The sequence below is a fragment of the Larimichthys crocea genome, chromosome VI (assembly GCF_000972845.2).
Source record: "Larimichthys crocea isolate SSNF chromosome VI, L_crocea_2.0, whole genome shotgun sequence".
Taxonomy (NCBI): Eukaryota; Metazoa; Chordata; class Actinopteri; family Sciaenidae; genus Larimichthys; species Larimichthys crocea.
Window position 1 is genome coordinate 15,236,368 of NC_040016.1, and position 24,068 is coordinate 15,260,435.

The 24,068-nt window shown below is 38.1% G+C and overlaps 3 protein-coding genes across 4 annotated transcripts in view; 1 reads left to right on the forward strand and 2 right to left on the reverse strand.

Moving 5' to 3' along the window:
• Positions 1-3,574: 3,574 nt before the first annotated feature.
• Positions 3,575-8,985, reverse strand: prelid3b (PRELI domain containing 3). Of its 2 annotated transcripts, none has more exons than XM_019268666.2 (6): positions 8,771-8,985; positions 7,663-7,831; positions 6,004-6,093; positions 5,542-5,612; positions 5,346-5,448; positions 3,575-4,586 (listed from the first exon to the last, which is right to left on the reverse strand). In XM_019268666.2, exons 1-6 carry the CDS (start codon positions 8,800-8,802, stop codon positions 4,470-4,472), a joined length of 582 nt encoding a protein of 193 aa, XP_019124211.1. In that variant the 5' UTR covers positions 8,803-8,985; the 3' UTR covers positions 3,575-4,469. The 2 variants fall into 2 exon arrangements, with proteins under 2 accessions (XP_019124211.1, XP_027135180.1); XM_027279379.1 differs by lacking the exon at positions 8,771-8,985 and adding an exon at positions 7,950-8,114.
• A 1,244-nt stretch (positions 8,986-10,229) lies between these two features.
• On the reverse strand, positions 10,230-13,615 carry tubb1 (tubulin, beta 1 class VI). Its single transcript, XM_019268667.2, has 4 exons — positions 13,471-13,615; positions 12,477-12,585; positions 12,165-12,275; positions 10,230-11,778 (listed from the first exon to the last, which is right to left on the reverse strand). The coding sequence occupies exons 1-4, from the start codon at positions 13,525-13,527 to the stop codon at positions 10,637-10,639; spliced, it is 1,419 nt and encodes a 472-aa protein (XP_019124212.1). The 5' UTR covers positions 13,528-13,615; the 3' UTR covers positions 10,230-10,636.
• Positions 13,616-19,371: 5,756 nt separating this feature from the next.
• LOC104933618 (guanine nucleotide-binding protein G(s) subunit alpha) overlaps positions 19,372-24,068 on the forward strand; it is a 29,906-nt gene continuing 25,209 nt past the window's right edge. Inside the window, exons 1-2 of the mRNA XM_019267888.2 lie at positions 19,372-21,234; positions 23,097-23,169. Coding sequence (XP_019123433.1) covers positions 21,096-21,234; positions 23,097-23,169 — 212 coding nt within the window. The 5' untranslated portion in view covers positions 19,372-21,095. The remainder of the gene's footprint in view (positions 21,235-23,096; positions 23,170-24,068) is intronic.

The window sequence follows — 24,068 nt, forward strand, 5'->3', positions numbered from 1 at the left end:
TGTGTGTGTGTGTGTATACTATATGTATGTATATATGTTCACGTGTAATGTACACGTTAGTGCTCTTTATTCAGAAAACCCTCATGTCACATCTACATTTCAGGATCTGGTTATTTTAGACACAGATTAAATGTTAAATATAAATATTTCAATATTTATCATCACAGTAACAGTGTTACACACATTAGTAGCTGTAAACACTCAGCATTAGAAAAATACATACGTTGGTTTGGTGCTTACATAAGGAGTAAACATTTATAATCATCACTTTACATACGTTGTTTTTGGTGCCTGTTTGTTTCCCAGATATATTAGTGTGTGTGTGAATGGGTGTATAAGAGGCATTAACTTAAAGCACTTTGTAGAAAGGCGCTTTATGAAGTTCAGTTCATTTCCTTGTATTAGTTTACAGGCAGATCTGCCTTATCCAATATGGCGGCGACGTCAACGTACGATTCAGTGCTCAATGCAGCGTCTATGTATATATGTCTATGCAACAATCTGCACATTTTGCATATCAAAAACAGAGTAAAAAGAGATTTAAGGACACCCATCACAGCTGACATTAAATTAAATCTACAGGAGAGAAAAAAAACCCTACTAAATCAAACTTAGAAGCAAATTCCCATCAATATAGACTATGTGTTTGGATCAAACTACCCTTTCTCTGTGTTGCATTTTCTCGCATGTAATGTGTTCAGTCAATATGTTTTCTCATATGCATTGTCTTCCTCTAAAGCTTCTTACCTTACCTCCAAGCCTTTGCTGTGGTGGATCACAATACTTTGACTACCCTGTGACTATCATTATCCCTCTTTATCTTTCCATAATATAAACAATTAGAAAGGGGTGCAAAAACTGCTCTCTAAATCCTTTTTATTATTGATCTGATGTCCAGATGTTTTGTATATGTGTCTACTGATACATACACAGTCATATCAGACAACATCTATGTATGTTTGAGTGTCTGTACAGTGGCTATGTCACAAGTTAAGAGCAGATGTAAACTAATGTTGTTGTTTAATATCAGCCATAAGTAACTAATATTAAAGTGGGTGCAATTGTGGTGTCTTAAATCAGTGAGTTTTTGTTATATCTGAATAATGCAGGAACAAGTGTTCTGTTAAACATTTAGTCTGTTCCCATCTGTGCTGTAAGTCCATTCAAGAATACTAAAAGAGAAGAAGCACACATGTAATAATTACTCTTATATCCACTCTGCTGAACTCCAGTATGATTTAAAAAATCTCCTATAATGACCCAATAATCAACTGTTTACATGTATTGATATATAGGTGAGCAGATATTAGAAAAACATGTTAGTAGGAACCCGAAATGTTGAGAATTTAAACTTTTCTCAGATGACACTAAATTGCCAATAAATCATACCATTGTGATGCTTATAATTTATTGTGACATGATGTTGAATAAATTCCCTGACGTTAGTTATACTGTTTGTGACGATGTGTATATTCACTAAAACATCAGAGTATCATAAACTACTACTACAACCTTGCATAAGTGAAATCTTTCTTCAGCTGTATAATAAATCGATGTATTCATAAGGTCCGGTAGGTTCAGAGATTAATTTAACACTGTTGACTCTGAGTTATGGTTAAATTCACCTTGAAGCTAGACATTTCAAGCACTCAGTACTCTCTATCTTTCTTAACGTATGTTGTTAATTATAGGGGATGGTCAGAGGGATGGATGCACACATCTATGATCTGTCAGGATTAAAAAGGATGATGTCAGGCATGTTAAAAGTAAGTAAAAAAGCTTGGGCGCAGTGCTGCCTCCCTGTGCCAGCAGAGACAGCATGGCTCCTGGTGCAATTTTGTTAAGAGTCGTTGGTGGCAGCAGTGAGCACAACGCTGCTAATTTGAAATGCCTGACATTAATAACATTTCCTTGGTGTTATGTCACTGAGATGTGAAGCTTCTCAAAATGATCTTTTTTAAATCTTTTATCATTCTAAACATTCTCCCTTAATCAGATTTAAATAATTTAAATTAGAGGCTTTAGACAACAATATTCTCTTGTAACTCTTGCATTAGAGTTTCTGTAATTTCACAATTATACAGACACGTTTTATTCATGCTGAATGATTTGAATGTTTTTTGAGCATATTTTTATGTATTTATCATAATTTATTAATTTATGTTTAGGCATGTTAATCATTCAACATGAATGATTCCTCCATTCAGTTCTACAGAGGCAGTCATTCAACATGAATGATTCCTCCATTCAGTTCTACAGAGGCAGCTTTTGTAATAACAGACTTTATTGGATGGTTATGAATAGAGAAAATGACTCTTTTCATCCATTTGCCTTTTAATTTGCATTTTCATTTTGTAAAAAATGTTTTAATTGCACCCATCTGCTGTAGTCATAGTTTTATGGTCTTCAGGACACTGAACGTGACAGGGCCATCTTGCAAAACATACCCATTTTGACAAAAGAAAACAGAAACATAATGCACAATGCCTCTTGTCATCTACATAGACTACTACTCATAAAAGAAACACATGGCACAGTTGATACAGATCAGTTAAATAGCTTTATTTTCAACCATTCACATCACACAGTAAAAACAGCAACATTTAATTTACTTTGGCCCTAAAATTGTAACTGCTGTCGAGGTAAGACTTGACCTTTTTCTTAAAACGACTACTTCTCAAGATGAAATTGCAAGCCTAGTGTTTGGCCACAGTGTGGCAGCATGTGGCTCCTGCATTTCAAACAACCATTCATGACCAATGCCAGAAGAATGTAGTTGCACTGGAACACCTACTGTAGGTGTTTCAGTGCATAGACTCTGATGTAGAGGAGCGCTGTGAAATGATACAGTCACACCCTTGAGCTAACAATGACTTTGGAATGCATACATTTGGAGAGCATCTCTGGATTGCACCTCCCAACAACAATGAAGGTCCTATTTTGGCAGGATTATACACAGTGGACACTAAGTTTTCACATAGGCCATGTTGCTATTTGAAAATAAAATTTGTACATATATCCACTACATATTAAGTATTATCCAACTTGCTAACTCAAAAACATTTGACATTCTGAATTCGTTTGCATTATAACAGCAACTTCTTTGTTCTAATTTGAAGAATTACTGGCAAAAGTTTCTATTAAACAAGTTAAAATATTTTATTATCACATTCTGCAGCTGGTGAAACCATTTTCAGAGGCACAAAATGCACAAATTATATAATTCCTAACTAAGCACGTGCTATCACAACTGACAACGTCACAACTAACTGTTTCTCTAAATAAATAATCCTGTTACAGATAAATAAGAAAATAAAATTAAAAGAAACTAAAGCTTTCACCATCTCTCACCATCACCACACAAACGGACAGTTTGTGTGAAGAAAGACCATCTCAAATGCAAATCGCAACACAGATTCGATCCCTCAAACAGTATCACCAAAATATTCACAGATTATCAACTCCCTCAGCATGTATAGCAGCTTTTCTTTGTCAAAATATATTCTGTAAGTGCAAATACAAGTCAGTGCAAAGGTCTCACCCTTTACACTGAGAAGACCTCCTGAAAGGACTGTGTTTTTTTACTGAGGAACAGTAGTTTTGTGTGTGTTGATAAAACTGTTTGAGTTCAGCAAACATGTTCAGATACAGTACACATCAGACTGAATTGTATAAAAGTTATACTAACGCACATTTGAGAAGGTCCTCTGCTTAAAAAATATAAATATGGCAATTATGTTGATCCCTTAATTTCTCTTAAATACCTTAATAACAATATTAGTTATCACATAATAACAAAATACAGTTTATATTCAGGCTTACATACACTGCCTGGTACAGAGTGTCTTGTTATTACTGAGGTCCCTGAAAGAAAACATTGTTGAGGAGATGGCTCTCTTCGACAAATAAACCGGACGGTGAAACACTTCTGTCACGTGTCACTGTCCACGGCTGTGTTATCCCAACTATTAACACTCTGACACATGAAACCGCTTCCTTTTACCCTTGACATGCACTGCCCTTGACCCCTGCCACAACAAGACATTGTTTTCTGCCATCATACCACAACCATCACCATAACTGTTTTGCTCCATGCCAGAGGAGACTTTCTGGCATTCTGTAGTGCTTTTACAGGGGGCTGGACAAAAAGCAGTGTGTCTGCTTTGGCACTTGTCTTGCGATTTCAGTTCATCTGGTGCCTCTGATACCTCTTCGCCAGTGCTACATATTTCCAAACACACAGATAACAGTGGTCTTTTCTCAGTCTCTCATTATGGCGGTCCTGCCAGGCAGCATCCCCTAAAAAACACTCCAAAGAATCCCTTCATGTTGCGGCTTGGTGTTAAAAATATATCTAATGTAGATAGTATGAGATGGATGAATGTACCCCAGCACCAGAGCATTATAAAGGGAAGCTGGTTGAAGAGGTTTGTAGTCTCTCAAACTATGCTGGAAAAGAGAGGTGGGTGTCATTTCTCAGTGACCGCAGCCGCCAGGGGGGTGCGCATGGTCCCACGTGCTGTGGCTGCCAGTTCCTCGATCTCTGCATTCAGTCGCCTGATTACCCACTCCATGGCTTCCCGGCCCTGATCAAAAACAGACACAAAGCATTAATCAATAGGAGGGAATATAAAAGAGAACTGCATTATGTATCTGCTGTGAGTCAGTATACTTCAAACAAATTGGTTGTGGATTAGTCAAACAGCATCTGAAGACAAATTTCTCAAACTTTCTGAAATGACACCCTCTTCATGCAGAAACAGGCCAGGTGTGTTCAGATGAGAAAGAATCTGAACTGGTCTCTCAGGCTCTCACATTGTTCACACAACTACTTCTGTCACTTTTCGTGACAAAGGTACTGTACATGCAGTACAGTTAGGCTTTTGCAAGATGCCTGCTACAGAGCGTCTTGTTAAACAGGTCCCAAATGAGGTTGACAAGATGGCTTTCTTACACACTGTATGACCTAGTTCAATTTGAGCACATCTCACCCATAAGAAAGAAAAAAATGTTTCCAGTTCTGTTTCTGGTTATTTTGTTTGATACGTTTTGTGTGGGGGGGTTTGCACGAAATATTTGATACATTTCACAGTTTGGAAAAAAATATAAGTTACTCTTTGTCTGAGCTGCTCACAACTCCACACTAATGGAGTAGATATATCTTAATTTCTACTTCTTAATAACAATTAGCTTAATTTTAAAGAGAGATTACAAACCAAAAACAGGTTGGGAAACACTCTAAAGCACAGTTTTATTATTCAGTAAGTAGTTAAAAAAGGCATTGTCATTAGCCACGTTTGACAATTAGACAGGCAAATTATTCCATTTGTTGCAGGATCTCTTACCTTTCCAGCGTTAGCAGAGATTGTGCTCGCCATAACTCCCTCCAAGTAACTGCTGAGACTGACTCCTTTCACAGAGATGATAGCCTCCTGAGTCAGGATTGTTCTACAGTTGAAGAGTTTTGAAAAAAATCATGGTCAAAAGGGCTGAATGCTTCACACATTTTTATTAAGTTGCTTAATAAATGTACAAACTTACTTGTCTTTATCCTCAGGATGTGGTTTATATGTTAACTTTTCATCCACAGACACCATGTTTGTGAAAGTGATCTGTAGAAGAAATGACGAGACAAATTAGTTGAAATGTCTTAAAATCACAGCTCACAGTGGGAGCATGTGAACGCAGCATTATGAAGGTTCATTGTTGAAATATGAGCTGTCAACCTGTGGAACAAGCAAGACTTGATTCCACACACTAAGCTTATGTGTTCAGACAAATGGAAGTCACGAAAAGTGAATCTAGACGAGACATTGTTGTTTTTGGTTGACACATCCAAAATGGAATATGTTTTGTAAACAGATAGAAAAGCTTCATAAGAATATGTACCTTTAAAAAAAATCTGAAAATCTTCTGTCTTGCCTAATGCCGTAACTCTAGGCAGAAATGTCATGCACACCTTGACGGTAAAAGTCAAAAGAGGGTTATGTCACGAGTACTCACATTTGTCGACTGAAGCTCGAAAGACTTCTCTTTGGGATCCACGACCGAGTGCTCTTGAACATATGTGTATGTTCGTGAGTTACCAATGATCTGAAGACAAAAGATAGAAACACGCTTTAGTACAAAGTGACAGCTAAAATTGTTTTCTTGCATAAGTCACTTAATCAATGTTCTCCATTGTGCAGTATTTTGACCTTTCAAATGGTTCCTTTTATTGTTTATTTATCTAATAATTAAATTTGGCCCCTTTGTAGTTTGGCAATTCCAAAAAGTACACAAAGCTCCATGTCCTTTATGCAAATAATACACAAATCATCTATTGACTTCCATTAAATTAACCTGAAGTTACAATTTCACATTCTTACAGGAAAAGCTGAGGTTACAGATGAATTATATGCATTCAATCGGAACTTGTCATGCCCACACTGAACCACAACTTATAAAGTTACATTTGACATCTAAATGAATCTCATGTTTCACCTGACTCATATACAGCTCGAGTAGGAATATAAAACAAAAAAAAAGTTTTCTTGGATTAATCAATGACAAGATCTTTTTATTTTTTGCTTTTCACAACTATAATTCCCATAAGGCTCTAAAAGCACTAATTTCAAGGAATAATTATTCAAATACATGTCTTAAGATTTCAAGTCGTAGTTGTCAAATAAATAAAAGTAAAAAAAAAAAATGGAAAAGCTAATGTATTTGAATAGCACAGAGGTAAACCAACAGGAAGACACCATCATTAAACATCTACTTAACACGCATGCACTGAAGCTCAGGAGTGATTTACTTTGGGACAATCTGATTAAGGGTTACGTTGATATGCTATCAATCACTGGACAGTCTGCCCTTGGAAGTTTAAAAGGGCTATTCATAGACGTCATGACTGACTACAACCCTGTTCTCAGACACCTAAGCGTAGGTCAAAGAGTACAGCAGCTGATTGGCCAATGTTTACATGGGCTAAAGCATGACTGAGAAGCAGGATATTACTTCTCTCCTGCCTTATCATCACCAACTTCAGACAGCCAAAGAAATTGGAGAAAAGTTCAAATGACATGTTGCATAAATCCAGAGGGCGCCTCCGTCACCGATTGCCATTCCAGTGACCTCTAGTTTTAACCGAGCTGTCAGAGACGGAAAGTTACATCACATGCTGTCAGGTTACATCTGAGCCATGACAGGAATGGTACTACAGTGTTCTGTACAACACGAGCCATGGCACAAAGCCATGAACTCGCTTGGGCAGCCATGACTGCCGGTTCTGCTGCTAATACCTCTGGACAGGAATAGCCTTGCCGGGTTAAGGTCACGCTCACTGGCTGGAAAGCATTAACCTGTGTCCGGTACATAACTCACTCAGGTTATATGTGGATGGTTGTGTCATGTTTTATAGTCATATTAAACCATTTAATCGCCACAGTATGAGAAAATTGTGTTTTGTTAGCTTTGTTCCAATACTTTGTGTATTACAAATGTCATGTTGCTTTGATTAAACCACGTCCATGAGAAGCACCCAGATCACGAGCACACAGGTCATGTGTTTCTCCGTCCAGAGTCACATGTCCAAGTGTGACCTAAGCAGGTCAACTACAAGGCTGCTACAGCACATTCTTCCAATGTGACATCAAACACAGTTTGGCTTTTGAAACTTACAGATTTCACTATAGACGGTAGACCCCACTCCGTGCTCAGCAGTCTTGTACTGTGGAGGCGTCCCTGTTTGTCAATGTCTCTGTCCAAAACATCCACTCCAATCACACTGGGGTTCATGGGGTTGGGATACTTCTGCATAGCAGCCTTGGTTACGGTCTCCCAAGGATGGCTGTTGAAGGACAGCAAAAAACAAAACAAAAATATTATAACTACACTGCAACAAAAGCTCATACAAATGCACCCAGCAACTTATGACAGTCTAACAAACTGACTGAAATGCTACTTACACATTAATGTCTATGGTCATAATATTAAAAATATGCACTGAATACTCTGCCTTGATCTTTAAAAACACTTTGGTAATAATACCTAGTTACAGAGCTATAGGCGTACATGTCTTAATTACCCAATTAACGTGTTCAAACACAGCTAAATCAATATAAAGCGGTGTTACTTTAGGTCTTCTGAATGTTTTTTTTTTTTTTAAGAAATTCGAGTTCAGTGAATAAAAATGCCATTAATTCACATTAATATCGAGCTAATTTTAATGTTGAAATATCAATAATATATATATTTTTAAAAAAGGCAGCCATCGGGAGTAGGACGCGGTGGTTGGCGGTTGCCATGGAGACACGTGAACGAGCGACGTAGACGTCGAGTGACGCAGCCGGGAAATGTAGGGGAAAGGTCGCGTGCGCAGGAGGCTGGTCCTGACCGGCTCATTACGCAATCTGACAGCTTTTTTTCAGCAGGCAGACTCTCACGGTCTTTCATCGTTTCACATTTGGCAAGTTTTTATTTTTTTTAATTTTTTTTATAAATGTGTACGCTTTGTGTACCTTTTTGCAGTGTCGTTAAAACAAAAAGGCAGCGTTACACGGAGGGAAATCTGGCTAACCGCTGCTAGGTTAATAAGTCATTAGTTAGAAGCTTTAATGTTTAAAAAATCTGCCAGTAAACATGCGTGTATTGTTCACCGGGTTAAATCTGGCCTTTTAAGTACTTGAGCTAGACGGTGAACCTGTGACAGGCGGGCTGTCTCAAAGCACGCCACCGTAATAGAATAAAACCCCCATGCTATCTTCTGTGAGCTACACAGAGTACTTACTTGAATATGTGCTCTGAGGTCCAGATCTTCATGGTGTAACGAGTTGACCGACGCTGGTGATGGCGGAGAAAGTGAACGAGTGGATTTTGCCGGTAGGTAGTCACAATCACACTGACTGAAATCGGTGAACCACGTTCAAAGACAAGTGCAAGTCTCCTCCCACTGTGCCAGAGCAGTCACATGAGTTGTATCAGTGACGCACATCCGCTCGTCAGTAAATGCCGCATGGCTCCAGTGACACTGAACAGCTGAATGAAAATGGCATTTAAACTGGAGATTTGATGAACGGCATAGCTGTAGATAGAAAACCATATGACTATGGGTCTTCACCTCAGCATACAGCATGCTATATATACATATATGTCTTTTGGTTGTGACGTACCACACTATGGAGACATCAGGCATTCAACCTTTGAGGTTACACAATTCAGCTCTGTGAAGGTTGAAAGTTCTCCTCTGTAACCTTGGATGGATGAGGGCAACAAGCTGCTGACGTAGGATGAACTCAGGGGTCAAACTTCTTAGGAAATCCCATCGATATTGCTCTAAAAAATATATATATAAAAAAATATATTTTTTATTCTCTGCATTTATTAACTCCTGCCAGAGGAGAGTATATTTTTATATGACCTAAAAGAAACCAGCTTTGATGATTTTGATGTTTTTTTTTCATAAGGTGCCTCTCTCCTCTCTTTCCCTCTCTCTGATCTCTTCTTTACTACATACCCACCCACCAACGTGATCTCGTGTCATGTACTCCAACTTGCCTCTATCATCACTCTGTATCACTGTATTTGTCTCTGCATTTGTCCTGTGTCCTATCTGTGAACACTTATCGCACAATACTAAAAAAAAAGATGTTTCTGCAGGAAAAGAAAAAAAAATCTTATAATCATACATTTTTTTCTTGTGAATTTCTGAATAAAACTAATTTTACTTTGTCGCTTTGGCTGAACTGGTCGCAATCACACACATACGCAACCTGTGCTCAGATGTCATAAGAGGCATTGCTTATTTTAAGGTTAAAGTCTGAAACCACTGTTGAGTCAGTGCTGGCTTCTTGACCTCATTACCATCCTGTAACTTTGAACTAATTGGCCCTTGTGAGGCAATACTGTGTCTGTCACCATAACCTATATTCACATATGGGTTACATGCAGTATAAACTCCTTTATCCCTGTGAATGAGTGTTGTTGGGTTCATTGCAATAGTGCAGCGCCATCTCCATGTCATGTGTGCTTATCTCAAACTACATACCCTTGCCGAGCTGTGTGTAATCTCTATGTCTCATACTTGTAAGAGCGGGAGGAAACTGTGTGACAGCCTTGAACGGTATCACTATCACTGTGCTGTCAGAGTACTGTCCATCAGTGCAGTCTAGTTTAGTCCAAGTTTAGTCCCAACGATATAACTGAATGTAACAGGAAAGTATTTGGATGTTGTAATGACACCAAGACTCTTTGGTTTGACTGTTTTTAATTACCGTCATAACTTAAATGCAAAACACTAAATACAGCTTTTACTGTAAGTCTGGGAATTTTTAGTTTTTAGCAGTGTTAATATCATAATGTCATTTTTATAGCTGTGGATTATATAGAGCTGGCATAACATAAACCTTTTAATATATACATACAAAATTCCCACAATTGTCAAAGATTGACTATAAAAGAAAAAAAACTACAATCCTTAAAAACAAATAAAGCTTACAAATCATTTGAAGAATACATAAAAGACAATAAGCACTATTATTTAAATGTCGCAACACCATTAATCAAGTTTCATTTCAAATCACCAATCCAACATGTTTTCCACATTCTTGCAACAGCGAGTTAAACCTTCACGCCACACTGTACGCCTTTACATCTTCTACTCATCTACAGTGTCGTTGCTTTTTTCTATCACTGTTTCCAGTTTGATTTCCTGTCGAGACTGAACACTCATTGCTGGTGTTGAGGGTCCCTCCTCTTCTTCGTCTTCTGCATCCCAACCTATATCAGCAGTGGCTTCTTGGTACTGCTGGTACTCTGACACCAGGTCATTGAGGTTGCTCTCTGCCTCAGTGAACTCCATTTCATCCATACCTTCCCCTGTGTACCAGTGAAGAAAAGCTTTGCGTCTAAACATCATGGAAAACTGCTCACCCACACGGCGGAATATCTCCTGAATTGCTGTGTTGTTGCCAATGAAGGTGGAGGCCATTTTGAGGCCTCGTGGTGGGATGTCACACACGGCGACCTTGACGTTATGGGGGATCCAGTCCACAAAGTAGTTGCTGTTTTTCTGCTGCATTGCAAGCATTTGTTCATCTACCTCTTTGGTAGACATCCGGCCACGGAACATGCCAGCAACCGTCAGGTACCGTCCCCGCCTTGGGTCACATGCTGTCATCATGTTGCGGGCGTCAAACATCTGTTGGGTGAGCTCAGGCACCGTTAGGGCTCGATACTGTTGGCTGCCACGGGCCGTCAGGGGGGCAAAACCTGGCATAAAGAAGTGGAGGCGAGGGAATGGCACCATGTTGACAGCCAGCTTCCTCAGGTCTGCGTTGAGCTGTCCGGGGAATCTCAGAGAAGTTGTGACACCACTCATGGTCATGCAGACCAAGTGGTTGAGGTCCCCGTAAGTCGGGGTGGTCAGTTTCAGCGTGCGGAAGCAGATGTCGTAGAGGGCCTCGTTGTCGATGCAGAAAGTCTCGTCTGTGTTCTCAAGGAGTTGGTGGACTGAGAGGGTGGCATTGTAGGGCTCCACCACCGTGTCAGAGACTTTAGGGGAGGGCATGATGCTGAAGCTGTTCATAATGCGGTCAGGATACTCCTCTCGGATCTTGTTGATGATGAGGGTTCCCATGCCAGAGCCAGTGCCACCCCCCAGTGAGTGAACCAGCTGGAAACCCTGCAGGCAATCACAACTTTCACTCTCGTTCCTCACCCTGTCAATCACCTGCTCCACCAGCTCCGCTCCCTCGGTGTAGTGGCCCTTCGCCCAGTTATTCCCAGCTCCTGAGTTCCCTGTAATACCAAAATTGTATTGTATTAAAATTCTCAGTTCAATGTTGCCATTGTTTCTTTTCTTGCACTTGCAACTTCAATTTAGGAAATATTCTGGTTTTCAACTTGACATACATGTTCTTCTGTATGTTAAAGTGTGTCGACATTAAGCTGAACACGAGGCAGTTTTGCTCACTAGAATTTTAGAAAAACTCAATTTCACCCAACCTTGACACAGTTTAGATGCAGGATTTATTAATTTAGCATTTGTATCCAAAGTACCACATATAGCAGTACCATGAGCTTTTATAGTTTAGTAGTGTCTTTCTTTTTTTCATATAATAAAAAAAAAAGTACATTCATATAATCACATCATGATAGCATGTATTCTCCGGTGTTTGTATTACCATGGATGAAGTTGTCTGGTCTAAAAAGGGCCCCGATGCGGCTTCCTCTCACACTGTCCATTGTACCAGGCTCCAAGTCAACAAGCAAGGCCCTGGGGACATATTTACCACCTGCAAACAGAAATGTATCATTAATATAGCCAGAAATGGGCATCCTGAACATAAATATGCCCTCACTTTGTGTCAAGGTTTAAGACCAGTAATATTTAAAAAACACAATTGGGTAATAAGTAACTGCATTCATAAAATACACAGAATCAGGAAGAAAATTGCATCTGTTAAATGAACAATTTGCAGTAAACTCTCTGTTACCATGTGCCTCATTGAAGTAGACGTTGACCCGCTCCAGTTGGAGAACACTGTCTCCCTCATATATGCCTGTTGCATTGAGTCCATGTTCATCACTGATCACTTCCCAGAACTAGAAAGACAAAAAAGGAAATCGTCACTGTAATATCGACAGAACTCAAAGTGTTTACTTAAAGATACATGTTAGCTGTGTTGCGCTGTTTAAAGAGATGAACGAATTCCCAAGAATATAATTATATTTCCCCTCTAGGTTTTTTATATGGTTGCTTTCCCATGTATACATCTGTGTAGATTTTTATTCAGTTTGACATAAGTATAATTGTTAGATCTGTGTATGACTGCCAAATCTCTACTTTGACTCTTTCTCGGATATGTACATGATAAATTAATCCCTGTTTTATTTATTTCACAAACACAAAAGTAGCCATGTAGCACTCATGATTTTGATCAGATTAAGAACCCCCGCTATACATGACAAAAATACTTTTAAAAAATTACAGTAAAATAACTGAAATAACTGTTATTTTTAGACAGCCACATCCTTCAATTTTAAAAAGCGTTATGTTAGAATACTTTAGCTGTATTATCTTGCAGTTCCTCTCTCTTGTTTCATGTTAGCCATGATAAAAATGTCCCGCCCATGCCAGTCTCGCTTTGGCTCTTATCTTTTCCTTGAATGCTTGAGAGGGAACACCCTGTGTCACTCACAACTGTTGGTGTCAGCATGCAAAGGAACAGTGCATACAGTACATCGAAATATGGATAATCATTTCAATAAAGTCAAATAATATGTTTGTTTATAAATGCACATAATGAATGCTACTTATGTTTCCTCATATAGTTTTGAGCTGAATACAGTAATTTATAAATTTATACTTTCAAACAGTGACTGAAGTTTATATTTCAACAGAAGTTAATTTGATGTGAGCAGTAAAGATAGAACATTACCTCATACATATCATAACTTTAATAAAATGATTTTATTTTATTTTATTACCTTTGAGCCGATCTGGTTTCCACATTGTCCAATTTGCAGATGTACAATTTCACGCATGATGATCAGACTACAGTACACAGAACAGCTGGGAGTCTCTGATAGGCTTCAGAGCTCAAACCAGTCTTTTATACAGGACCAGAAATGATGTCATCAGTGATGTCAGGAAGTCACCCAAGTTTGTTATATGCGACAGGTCCCCGAATACTTTACGTAAGCCCCCCTATGTCTTCCAATATGCTGCCTTATGTTTTGTTGTATATCTGTATATTTAATTATATTTGTACACTGTAAATAGAATTGTTAATAATAAAGGAAAAGGCAGATCATAATTCCTTATGTGCAAAACTGTACAAACTTGCAAAGCTGCAGATGAAAACGGTTGGTGCAGTAATGCACAACAAAACAACATTGCTATTTTGTCTTTTTTTTACGGCTAAAAATATCTGTGAGCTGTAACACCGACCAAAAACAGGAAGGAAATGTAGAGGATAAATGAAAGTAATGTGTCTCTCTGGCCAGTCTCAGATAACGCCTACTTGATGTAGCAAATGTATCAATTTAATACATACACAGTAACACACACAAATACCAAACTTGTTGTTTCTATGTCTGACAGGAAGGAATAGTTTCAGAGGACAAAATTGCAGAAATATTTGTGAATATTTTTTTCCCAAATCTTCTTCCCTAAAGGACCCAGATGTTTCAAAATACAAATAGTTTCCCTTTTTCAGCTAATAGTCAGTGTAGGAGTAATAATAAAGCAGTAAAATGTGCAGCAGAGATTATAAGAGATGCTACCATCTAGAGGGCTATCACAGACATGACACGATATCACTGGAGCAAGCAAATCTTTCCAAATCTTTGCACAGGTTCCTCACACACATCACACTGTGTGCACAGTTATATGTGAATGTGTTTGCAGCCTTTACAAGAGCTGTACCTTTCAGTCCTTCTGCACTACTTAGTTACATTTTTAATGAAGTTTGTTTGTCACCAGCAGAAAAAAAACAACAAATATATAAAGGTTGTCATGGGTAGATTATTTTTGAGAAACGCTGATCCACAGACTGAATGAATAGATGATGTTTTGGTGACTAACGAGTATGTGTTTTACATTTTCCTTATCTGTGGCTGTGTTTTATAATTTAATTAAATATAATACAAAGTTTGAAAGGTCAATCTTAGTTACTCACACGGACAGAAATGCCACATACTAAAATACTTGCTGTGGTTTGCGGTGGTGAATTTTCCACCACTAACTTGTTTCAGTAGGTAGGAAACAATGAATCAGTGTTCACACCTATACCAGGACTGGTGGAAACAGTACTATATTTTACCTTAGCATAAGTAGTAATAATAAGATGAGGAACCAGTTATGCATCAACACATAAGCAGCATTTAACTGTTGTTTAGTCCAATGGTCCCCAACCTAGAGTTAAAATACAAATCTGAAGAAATGTCACAGAGGTACAAGATGAGGTCACAGGCAAGAAGAGCGTTTGTTGATTTGACTATGGTCTTTAACTTGCCTCTAAGATTGAAATCATTATTTCGTTTACTTCTTCAGTTGTCTGTTGGGGTTCATTAGAGAGCCACAGTAGCATTTAGCTGTCATTGATGACCTTTATGTGTTTTGCCCTGAGCTTCTTTGCCTTGCCTTTTGACGTATTTGGTGAGGGAGGTGTGTGTGTGTGTGTGTGTGTGTGTGTGTGTGTGTGTGTCTGTACCAGTCTGTAGGTCTGCTGCAAACTGTGTCAGTGGGTGTATGATTTGTGATACACAGTGTTTGCATGTGTGTGAGAGCTAGAGGGGGGGGAAAGGCCAGGAAACCATTTAAGAACTCAGATCATCATCAGGTGACTTAAGTGTAGTGTATTGATCAATTTAAACAACACAGCAACCGATCTGAGGGACAAACTTGCAATTGAGTTTAAAAGTAGTCATTTAAACCTAAAGAAATATATAATAATGCCAAAGATTAGTGTGGTTGAGACATCAAGGTTTATCACTACATAAATAGGATATTGTTGGAGGTACCACAGTGAACAACATGTAATATGTGTGAAGGCGAGGTCAAATTATTCATTGTTTATTGTTTCTGAAGCTTTAAACCACACATTATGACCTTCCTCTGCTAATAAATTTGCTCACTTGTTGTTGAGTTAGGTTTAGTTCATTATTAGGATTAACAGTGATAGCAGCACATTTGTTGTTATGAAATGTAAACTCTAGCTGTATTGTTCTTTGGTGCCATCTTCCTCATGTAAAGCATAAGACACCCTTTTAGGAGATACAGAAAGGCTCTCTAGTGGTGTGAGTATGCCCCCACAAGGGTGATCTAGTTTTTTTCCTATCCAGGTCCCAGAGAGGTGGACTTGAGTCACATGACTTGTATGGATTCATGGAGTCATGAACCGTATTGCTTTAAACTCACTTTAAAACTCTAGTCTGTAATATTTTAGAAGGATCTATTGGCAGAAATTTAATATAATATTCATGACTATGTTTGCATTAGTGTATAGTCACCTAAAACTGTTGTTTTTTTGTTACCCTACGTTTACCTACGGAGGGAGTGGGTCCTCTTACATGGAGTCTGCCATGTTGAGCTGCCATGTTGCTACAGTATCCCAGAACAGACAATTTTTCATGAGTTTTACAGGCTACCTACACACTCAGAAGGGGAGGTTGAAGTGAGGTGTATTCATTTACAATCCACAACTTCACTGTTAGATGTCACTAAATCCAACACACTGGACCTTTAACACTACACCTTTGACTCAAAATGCCTTTAAGTATTCAAACGCATCTTATTATGATGATGTTTCACTGTCACACAACAAAAGGTGCAGACCTCAAATCCCTTTTTCTTCAAACCAGTTGTTAAGATTTGATAGAATGCTATCAAACCCCAACCTTATTGTCCCAAAAACAAGATACCAAAGCACTCTGGTCATTTTGTTTTCATTGGTATTTTCTAAAGGTTAATTGAATTAAAGCATCCATTCCTTCTGCAAATGTACTACACTAACTGTTGCTCTGTTTAAAAATATGGCAATAAAATGTGGCAAATAATAATGACATAATGATGTTTGGATTGGAAACACAAGGTTAGGGACTTGCATTTGTGGACTTGTTGGTCCTGATTTGGGACTTGACACAGCCCTTAATAGCCAAGACTTGAGACTTATTGTGACTTGCAACAATGACTTTGTCCCACCTCTGCCAGGCCCTCATGCCCTGCATGGAACAACTTGACTGACGAGGTTTGGTGAACAAAGTATCCCTCATCTTTTGTTATCATTAGTATTATTGCTACTAATATGTCTGTGATTAAATGTACAGTCTTTACCTATAGGTATTGATATATTTTTTTACTTCATTGATATGTTTTCGGTGTTATTGATTAGTACCTCTTGGGTGGATAGGTTGATAATCATTTTGCTTCAAAGAGGGCGCCTCTCCCCTTCTGTACCTCTGCTTCATGACGCTCCGGGCAATCATGTGACCCAACCCTGCTTCATTCCAGATGCGTCAAGCGGCAGCAAGGAGCATACCGGAAGTACTTAAATCGCAACTTCAACCTAAAAGCATAACATTGCAAGAAACGATAACTTTTTTTTTTTTAATCATAACTATGTGACATTCACTGGTGTATTTTACATTTGTGTGATGGATAATAATAATTAGTTTTATCTGTAACTACAGCCCCATGCCAAAATGTAGTCGTTATTTACAGTGTATATTTTTTCAAGAAGCAATGGATACAATAAATAGTGTACAATTTTGAACTACTTATACTTAAATATTTTCATTTTATGCTGCGTTCAATTCTAGCTCCACTACAGTTCAAACACCATACTTATGTCTACTTTAACACTTTAACATTTCATGCTTTTATTTAAATAACTTTTCAGGGCCCAAAGAGGTCAAATCATCTATTATATCACAATCAATCCTTGGAAGGGGGCTGACTACAGATTGGGAACCCTTATGCTAAACTACAAAACTGTAAATAACTTCAACCAGCTCTATTTAAACTGCAGTAGTAAAATGTGCTTGCTATGTGATATTCTAGTATTACCAGTCTAATAATGACATAGCATCGTATCACATTTTTTTTGTGGCAACATTATTTTTTCTTTTGATTCTTTGAGTACATCTTGATAATTCTGATAATGTTTCTGTACTTTTACTGAAGTATACATTTTTATATATATATAATTTTTACTTTGTATTACAGTTTATTCTATTCTACAGGAAGTCATTCCTGCCCACTGCTATTACAATGTATAATGACTCTCAGAGATGCAGAGACAGCAGACCTATGCACAGAGAGTTGTTGTGTATATTTTTCTTTTGTATATTTTATATATTTTTACATGGTTAGAACTATATGTTCTTCCTTACCTTAGACTTGCTAAGGAAGAGCATATAAAGTGCAAGGAGAAAGTATAAATGTTCACACAAAATATGAAGAATAAGGGATTCATTCATGTAGTTCAGTGGATCAAGTTATCAAATGGGTTTTCACATACAAGGTATCTTGGTATCTTGGCATGACAATAACCATAGCAAGAGAAAAGAAATGAAAATTCAAGAGTCCTAAATATAAAATAGACACATTTTCAATTAATGATATAAATAATAATAGATCTATGTTTTTGAAATGAAAAGAGCTGTATAGAACTGGAAACGGAGGATGTGATGTGCAAATTTTTAAAGTATAAAAAATATGATATACCACCCTCCGGTTCCCAAACCAAGTCTTTACAAATTGTTCTAATAGATAAATAGAACACTGTGTGTGAAAAAACCCTCTGGAGTCATTAAGGACAAAAATATCCACTTCCAAAAAACTGTAATGAAAACTTTACAAATGAATATGTTTTTCTGCACAAATCTCTTAAACAACTTCAGCGTTGCTGAAAAACTACCAAACATTCAGCGCTGTATAGGGGGGAAAAGTTAGGACAATTTCAAGGGCCCACGACTGACAGGGCCCCCCAAAAAATAGGTAAACACCAATATAAAATGATTAAACCTTCATCATTGAGTATATATATTTCAAATATAATAATAAAATTAACAATATCTTTGTTTTTATGTGTTTTGGGCAGTAAAAGTTAAATAAAAATCTTGCATCAAATAGTGAACTGCACTGCATACTGTATGCAGACTTGCATGCACGTAGAAATCACCAGCAGTAAATCAAGTTCAAGTCGGCTTTATTGTCAATACTGCAATATGTACAAGACATACAGAGAATTGAAATTACGTTTCTCTCTGTCCAAACAGTGTGAAGATGTAAAAATATATATAAAATAAAATATGAAAAAAAAAAAAATATATATATATATATATATATACAATATATACAAGCTAAAAGACATCCGGGAATAGAAAAGTCTGGAGATATAAATTGTATGAACCGTATAAGCAGAATTATCAATATAAATATAAGTATGGCAGTATGATATAAATATAAATATAAATATAAATAAAGCAGTATGGTAGAATTATAAATTGACAGAATTGACAGAAATATTGTGCTAGTACTAGTATTGAACTACAAGACGCAAAACAGTTGCAAGCCTTTAATCAGAGTCATGTAAAGCTTTTGATGGGATAGTTAGGTCCTACAGATGAGTTATTTTCCCTTTTTCATAAACAACATTAAGTACACTATTTATTTGAGAGATTTCTGCAGAGAAAACATTAATATGGAAAGATTTTCTAGCAGTTTTATTGAGTGTTTTTTTTTCTTTAATGACTTAAAGAGGGTCGTAAATTCAACTGAAAATGTGTCATAGAAGCCAATTTAATAGTCCAACACAGACAATGAATGAATGCATACTTTGCGCGAAGCTTCCATTAGGCCTTTATTGTGAAGGTTCCAACCGGATGTTGAAGCCGTCGTCAGGGGGCGCTTGACAACGGCTCTTCGTTCCCAGGGTTCCGTGAGAGCCGTTTGCCCCACCCCACCTCTTCAACGCTATCTGTCTCAATGTTCAATTCTCAGAGAAAAAAGGGGGCACAAATAATTCAGAGTAACACCGCAAAGAAACGATTCTCATCTCCACGACCGGTTCATCGGAAGCAGACGCGGCCTGTCGGCGGTAAAAAAACAAAAACAAAAACAAAACAACATCAACAACAGCAAAACAAAACACTAAATGTCTCGCCGTTGGATCTGTGATTGAAAACACCGCGGTATGTTCATGTATCACGCACATGTAACCATAATCTACCATACGGATTCAAAGGGAATACAGAAAGCGGAGAGACTTGACAGCGGGCTGTACCTGCGCCAAACGGGAAAATAACGGAGGATCTTTTTTTTTCTTCATATCACCTGGATATTGCGTTTATATTCAAGGACATCCAACTGCCCCCCCTCCAAAAAAAAAACCGCCTTTTGCTCGCACGGAGAAGCTTACCGATGTGAGGAGAAATACAAATTAACGTTACAGAGAGAGAGAGAGAGAGAAAAGGACGGAGAAGGGGCCTTTCTCTCTTTTTTTTTTCTTTTCTTTTTTTTGGGGGGGTCTGGTGAAAACCTTCCGAAAAAAGAAAGCAAGCAAGCAAGCACCAGCATCTGTTGACGAGAGAGGGAGAGGAAATAATTTTGACATCGGCTTCAAAAAAAAAAAAGAAAAAGAAAAAACAGGATATTATTAATAAGGTTGCTAAACATCAACGACGACAGGAGAAAGAAAGAAAGAAAAAAAAACTGGTGTATAATGTGACGGATTTGAAAGACGGTTTGTGATAGAGAAAGAAGCCCCGGTGTACAGAAAAAAAAAGCCTGATGATTCACATGCCGTCATTTTAAGAGGAAATATTTATTTTTTATTTTTTTTTCCTCTATTTGTTGGTTAGTGGAGAAGAAACAGCAACCATTAAAAATAAATATCTCTCTCTATATATATATATTAATTAATATAATAAAACTAAGGGGGAAATAGGGCTTTGGTTGTGAGTGGAAATGAATTGAATGGCAGTGTGAGAGATATCTGCCCAAGATGGGCTCCGGAGGAGACATTTGCTAAGAGAATTAAACATAATAACGTGACTATACATATTTTAAAAGAAAGAAAAGCTCGTGTTTTTGGGATAAGGAAACACCTCGAAGGAAACCGAAGCACCGACGTTCATTCATGTACACCGCAAGGCTGGAGATCTCACATCCACTCTCGTATCAATGTTGATGACTTCATTGCGGATTTACAGTGAAAAACACAAGAATCAAGCGTCTGAGAGGGCGGCATCGTTTCCCTGCTCCTTTTCCTTTTTTTATTTTTATTTTTTTGTCATTTTGGAGTGATCTCTTGTTGTTGATTTGCCAGTAAATAGCCACATCCATCCATACGTATCGTGCCAAAGCCTGGTGGAGCTCTACTACCTAACATCTGTTTCATCTGGCGACATAAATGTCACCCATTTTGAGCCAGGTGTTCCTCTGTTGGGCCAGTCTAGGAATTTAGGATTGATTGATTTTTTTTTTTCTTCTTCTGATCAACACCCCCCCCTTCTGATTTCTGATCCCCTACAACCCACCCACCTACCCATTCATCCACCCACCCTGCCTTCCCCCCCTTGAACCTATCACTTGGGTTTTTGGGAAGATGGGCTGTCTTGGCAATAGTAAGACCGAAGACCAGCGAAATGAGGAGAAGGCACAGAGGGAAGCCAACAAAAAGATAGAGAAGCAGCTCCAAAAAGACAAACAGATATACCGGGCAACTCACCGGCTACTACTATTGGGTAGGTTATTGTGAAATTTATCATGAATATATATATATGTGTGTGTGTGTGAGTGTGTGTGTCAAGGCCTGAAGGTCCATTTTGTGCTAAGTTATTGCACCCACAAGAATAATAATATGTGTGTGTGTGTATTGTCACCCGTTTATATAAATGTCATAGCTATTGTTTCAGATTGTACCCCATGAGATGTTTCACAGCCTATTCGGTGAAGCATCCACAAATGATGCAATGACATGATGTCACTACACCACCGGGTTTACGTCGTCTTTGACACAGGACGGTTTGAAAATCAGGCCTGTCTCCTTTCTCCTGCATTCGTGGGTTATTATGGAGCATGATTGCAGAACATGTGAGAGACGGTGGACAGACAGACAGACAGCATTTGTGTGAAGGCAGCATGCAGAGGCTGGGAGGCCACCAATAAGGCGTTGTTGTTGTTGTTGTTGGGTTTTATTTTGCATGGTTTTCTCCACACAAGACGTACAGGACTGCAAAATCTGTGATGCGTTTGTGTGTTGATCCCGGATGCCTTTTCCTTCACTTATTTAGGCCTCCATGTTTGATGCTATTTGTTATTTTAGACTGCACACTCACCTTTGCATAATCCTCTCTCACACACCAGCCACCCTAGAAATGGATATTCACTCACGTTCAGTCACGTTACAGTCTAAAACCTCAAGGCCAGGGCTAGTATCCTGCTAAGCCTCTACGAGTACGAAGAGCAAATTAGGATTACTATTAAGATTACTAGCTCCCGTTTGAATGACTGTCCTGTTTATTCTAATCTGAAATTGATCCTAGATTTGTGTATTTACACTTTAGGCTCTAAATAGCAGGCCTGTAGCGTAGCTCCATGTGTCCATGTTAGGAGATGTTATGGCCTGGCTTCTTTCATTTTCAGTTTGCTCCCTGTAAAACACATTTTACCATACCAGAATGATTAAGAATAACGTTTTCTTGCTTCTTAAAAGTATATACCAAGACTGTTACATGTTTTATCCATCCTTCTTGAATGTCATCTCAAAGAAAGACAGTATTCTGAAGTGATCTCGTGTATTAGTTAGACTGATTCTTCCTGTCATCATCCCATCATACTGAGATACTTCTTCGCATCTGGACGCAGTGTTGGATGTACTAAGATCCTTTTCCTTAAGTAAAAGCACCATAACAACAGTGTGTAAATACTCCATTACAACCAAACCAGCTCCACCACGCTTTCATTTTTTCGTAGCAACTCCAACAACAAACCTGACAGGGGATCCCAAACTAGACATTGTGTTTTTTTTGTAAGGGGTCACAAGGTAAAAATGTTGGGAAATACTGGTTTAATCTTTAACAGCGCGTTGTATTTTAACTGAAATGTAACCAACTACTACAGTTAGTGGAGTACCTCTGAAATGTCGTGGAGTAGAAGTATATAAAGTAGTTTTAAAATGTGAAAAACTCAAGTAAAGTTCAAGTGCTTGAGTAAATCTACTCTTCCACCACTGTTAAGTGGTGAATAAGCTAAATGATTTCAGCCTCACCTTGCCCTTTTTGATAGGCTTTTTTTTTAGGTCTGACCATCTTGCTCGGCCCTAGTGGTAGTATTGCTTTTGTGTGACACACAGTGTAGGAATGAAGAGTATAGGTGGTGTTACTGACATAGGGCAGTGCAGAAATGGAATCAAGTTTGTAGCTCTTTCACCTTTTAACTGGCTTCGTCTTGCACCAAACCTGTCCTGGATTCAGCGTCCACTATTTTCAGGTGGATCCCCATTGTGGATCATTTAGGTTGTGCATGCAATGCAAGTTTTCTACAACTCTTAATCAACACTGTCTTATTTCACTGACTTATTTCTCTGTCCTCTTTCTGCTTCCAGGGGCCGGTGAATCCGGGAAAAGCACGATAGTCAAACAGATGCGAATATTGCACGTAAATGGCTTCAACGCAGAGTAAGTGACGGTTTCCTTCAGTTTTAGTCTGGTAATTGCACACATACCCACTAAAGACTACAGACGTTTGTAGAAAAACTACTGATCAGGATTGGGTGATATTGAACAGGATCAGATATGATGATATTTGTTGACCAAATACCTTGATAATGTGTTGATGTTTTGGGGAGGACTATCGGTGCATTCACAAGATGCAAACGATAGGAATGACCTTTAGTAATACTCATGTCATGCAGGTAGAAGGATCCACTCTTCATTTCACTTATGCTACAACAGTAACATTAGTTGGTTAGTTAGGAATTAGGAATATTTTTCGAAAAATTCTTAAAGTTTATGAACCATCATTTAGGCTATATCACACTAGAAGTGAAACAATTAGTAAATGGGCAGCAATTATGTTGACGATCCGTAGATTCTGAGTCATCTCTGAAGCAAAACCGTCCAATATTTTCTGGTTTCAGCTTCTTAAATGTGAGGATTTGCCTTTTCCCGTATGTTTCATATTTATTCAGTCAACGTGTTTGCTTTTGAACTGTTTATCAGACCAAACAAAACATGTGATTGACCTTTGATGAGCTTTATATTCCAACATTTTGTAGACCAAACGATCAACCGAGAAAATAATCATCAGATTGATCTGCTAATGGATTAAATGGTTAGATAGCAGCTCTATAACGATATTACAATAACCCAGTCCTAGACGATGTGTTACACTCATCTTTTTAATATCCTTAACAAATGCATACAGTCATAAAAGATCCCAGTATTCTTGTAGCCTGCACATTAAAATGTTGTACTTGTTGTGTAACATTTACAAATTATATTTGCTGAGACATTATTTTCTAGTTTTGGAGCTACAACACAGCAGAATATGATTCTTGTTCTGAAATGTGTGTTGT